Below are 3,251 nucleotides of genomic sequence, written 5' to 3'. Positions count from 1 at the left end.
TTAATTAATGATTGTTTTAAATCTTGCCAAGATGAAATTAAAGGTATATCAATAGGAGTTTTAATATCTAGAAATTAAAGGCATTCTCTAGCAAGAAAGTTTGGGTACTACAAGTTCTATTTTTTTTTTTTTTTAATGATAAGAAATCTTATTGAAATAGAAGTATACCTTCAACTCTGCAAACTACTTAATTTTATTTTTTTTTGGAAATCTTTCATTATAGGATAGAATTTTTTTAAATTCAAGAATAGATTCGAGATTTAATAAATCTCGAATAAGTCTCCAAACGAATTCATTTTCTCTTCACTATCCCTATTTGTGTTACCCATTATCCAAGCTAAATATGTTATGGTTTGCTACAAATGAATACCAGTTGGCATAATTCGAGAGATTTTGCTCTCTAGACTAGTGGTTTCCTAAAAAATTATGGTGCTTTCAGGACTGGCAGGCATGAAATTAGCGAAATTGTAATTCTCTCTCCCACAGAATTATATGGACAAAAGGGCTGTCGAGAGTGACACCCAGCAGCTATCCCTTTGGAACATCTCCATGTAATTACGGAATCCAGTAATTAAGGCACATATGGTGGAGACTGGTGAAAAGCAGAGAGGAAGAAACAGTGCACAATTTTCCAAAACTGAGGATAGAGCCAGGGGTGGACTACGCCTCTACAACAACGGTTGAGAATTTGAGAAGATAAGAAGTGAAGAGTAACTCTGAGAAGATCCAGTGAATATCCCTTCTGTATTTCCTCAGGTGATTATGGGAACCACCAAATGGAGGAGAGAAAGGAAGAAACGGCACAGAATTTTTCAAAAATTCAGGTAAACCTCATGGGTGGAGAATGCCTTGAAAGCTAAGAGAGGTGAGATGATAAAACTGAAGAACAAGCCTGACATGAGAATCCCATTAACATTTAGGTGGACAAAGAAGTAGCCAAGTCAGCCAATGCTGTAGTTTGATTATTAAATTTCTAACACCCCATAGTTAAAAGAGAGAGAACTAAAACAACCTACCAAAAAGTTGCTTTACGTAGCACGTTTCTTGCTATCGAACACCACAAGTATTTAGGGGCTTCTGTTCCTCCGTTGTGCCTTTTCTCTTAAGATCTCTCCATCTTTCAGGTATATAACTTTTTAATTCCATGGCTTCTCCCCATCCACTCTCTCTCCCAATCTCTACCTTTCTTCCTAACTTCCCATAGCTTTCTGACCTTTTCTCTTTCTTTTAGCTTTTCACTTTCCATCGAATTCTTTCAGGCCTACTGATTTCTTTACAAGGTTCCTTGAACCTAGAGAATTAGTCTTGTTTGATCAGTGCCCATTTGACGCAGGAGGTTATATATAAGGGTTGGGATTGAGTTCTTAGACTTAACAGAGTCTTTATCAGACAGAGAAAAAACCAGTTTCTGAAACAAAGGTCCTACTGTAGAAAACAAGACGAGGGTTTTAGCTTTCCAAGAAATGGAAAACATTTCAGGGCTTGGTAAGGAAGGTGATGATCAGATGGATTTGCCTCCTGGATTCCGGTTCCATCCAACTGATGAAGAGCTTATCTCTCACTACTTGTACAAGAAGGTTCTTGACATCACCTTCACCGCTAAAGCAATTGGAGATGTGGATTTGAACAAGTCTGAACCCTGGGAACTGCCATGTAAGTACTTCTAGTAAAATGATCATTTTCTTTCAATCTTTCTTCATAGAAATTATGGCAAGTTAGACCTTTTATCTTATGGCCATGTTTTTGTTTGGATGAAGGGAAAGCGAAGATGGGAGAGAAAGAGTGGTACTTTTTCTGTGTTAGGGACAGAAAGTACCCTACAGGTCTCAGGACAAATAGGGCAACAGAAGCTGGTTACTGGAAGGCCACAGGGAAAGACAAGGAGATCTATAGAGGAAAATTCCTGGTTGGAATGAAAAAGACCCTTGTATTCTACAAGGGTAGAGCCCCTAAAGGAGGGAAAACCAATTGGGTCATGCATGAATACAGATTAGAGGGTAAATTTTCAATCCATAATCTCCCCAAAACTGCCAAGGTATACCTCTCCTCTGTTTCCTCTGTTTTTATCAATACTGTTTGTCTCCTTTTTTATTGTTCAAGTTAAGCTGATTGATTTTTGCTCTTGTGTAGAATGAATGGGTGATCTGCAGGGTGTTTCAAAAGAGTTCTGCTGGAAAGAAAACCCATATTTCAGGTCTAGTGAGATTAGGCTCGTTTAGTAATGAATTTAGCCCTTCTGGTCTGCCACCATTGATGGATTCTTCACCCTACAATTGCAAGATTAAGCCAGTGGCCCAGTCGGCCTACGTGCCCTGCTTCTCCAATCCCATTAATGTTCAAAGAAACCAACAAGACACGATCGATAGCTTCGACAATCATCTTTTAGCAGTTTCAACAAACCCTTTCGAGGTTTTTCCACGAATCCCACTTTTGAATCCATTCTACACTCCTCAGGCTATCCTAGTATTAGGACACTTACAAAATTCAGGTTCTGTTTTAATGCAAGACCACTCGATCTTAAGAGCCTTGATTGCAAACCAAAGCACAAACATGAAGCAGCAAAGTTTCAAGATTGAAAAGGATATGGTCGGTGTCTCACAGGACAGTACTACAGATATGCATACTGAAATCTATTCAGTCATATCAAATCTCGAAGTGGGAAAAAGGTCAGGTGATGATCAAGATGCAACACCTTCTACATTAGTTGCATCAACGGACCTTGATTGTTTTTGGAACTGTTGAAAAACAGTGCTAGAAGACGAACCTCAAGTTGAAGAAGATCAGGAAAAAGAACAGCTTGATTTACTGTTGTTATCTATTTTGAAATTATAATGTGGGCCTGTGTATAGATTTTCTTGATTCTGATTGACAAGTTAAAAGAGAGTGAAGCAGGTATTATGTATTGTAAGAAACTATTTTATGAATTATTATGATGTTTTTTCTATATCTGTTTTGTTGGCTGTTATTGTTATTGTCAAAATTGCTTTCGAATGCAGAATCTGTCACATATTAGATTTAGTTGGTGGCTGACTGATCATATGTTATAATTTCTCTTAAAAATAAATAAATAAATATTGCATACGCTCCTTTGGATTAATTAATGCTTACATTATTAGAGATTATGCTTACATCAATGGAGATTATGAGTTACATTCTCATAGTTTTATATTATATTGTATAGTTCAGGATGTTACGGAGACGGTAAGATATCTTCGAAACAATTTTTATCAACCAAGACTAAATCTTTCTTT

The 3,251-nt window shown here is 37.1% G+C and overlaps 1 protein-coding gene across 1 annotated transcript; it reads left to right on the top strand.

Annotated features, from left to right (window-relative positions):
- Nucleotides 1-808: 808 nt before the first annotated feature.
- On the top strand, nt 809-2,942 carry LOC105111774 (NAC domain-containing protein 100-like). The gene is made up of 3 exons (XM_011007225.1): nt 809-1,653; nt 1,758-2,035; nt 2,131-2,942. The coding sequence occupies exons 1-3, from the start codon at nt 1,464-1,466 to the stop codon at nt 2,740-2,742; spliced, it is 1,080 nt and encodes a 359-aa protein (XP_011005527.1). The 5' UTR covers nt 809-1,463; the 3' UTR covers nt 2,743-2,942.
- The last annotated feature ends 309 nt before the right edge of the window (nt 2,943-3,251 follow it).

This window comes from Populus euphratica, unplaced genomic scaffold (genome assembly GCF_000495115.2).
Source record: "Populus euphratica unplaced genomic scaffold, PopEup_1.0 scaffold475.1, whole genome shotgun sequence".
NCBI classification, from domain to species: Eukaryota; Viridiplantae; Streptophyta; class Magnoliopsida; order Malpighiales; family Salicaceae; genus Populus; species Populus euphratica.
The sequence above is the reverse complement of the archived record's forward strand: the minus strand, read 5'-3'. Positions and strand labels throughout refer to the sequence as shown.

Bases quoted from the DNA above. Each gene is read 5' to 3' on its own strand.
- LOC105111774 (XM_011007225.1), top strand. From the start codon at position 1,464: ATGGAAAACATTTCAGGGCTTGGTAAGGAAGGTGATGATCAGATGGAT. The intron at 1,654-1,757 runs GTAAGTACTTCT...GTTTGGATGAAG, and splicing joins TGAACCCTGGGAACTGCCAT to GGAAAGCGAAGATGGGAGAG. The intron at 2,036-2,130 runs GTATACCTCTCC...GCTCTTGTGTAG, and splicing joins ATCTCCCCAAAACTGCCAAG to AATGAATGGGTGATCTGCAG.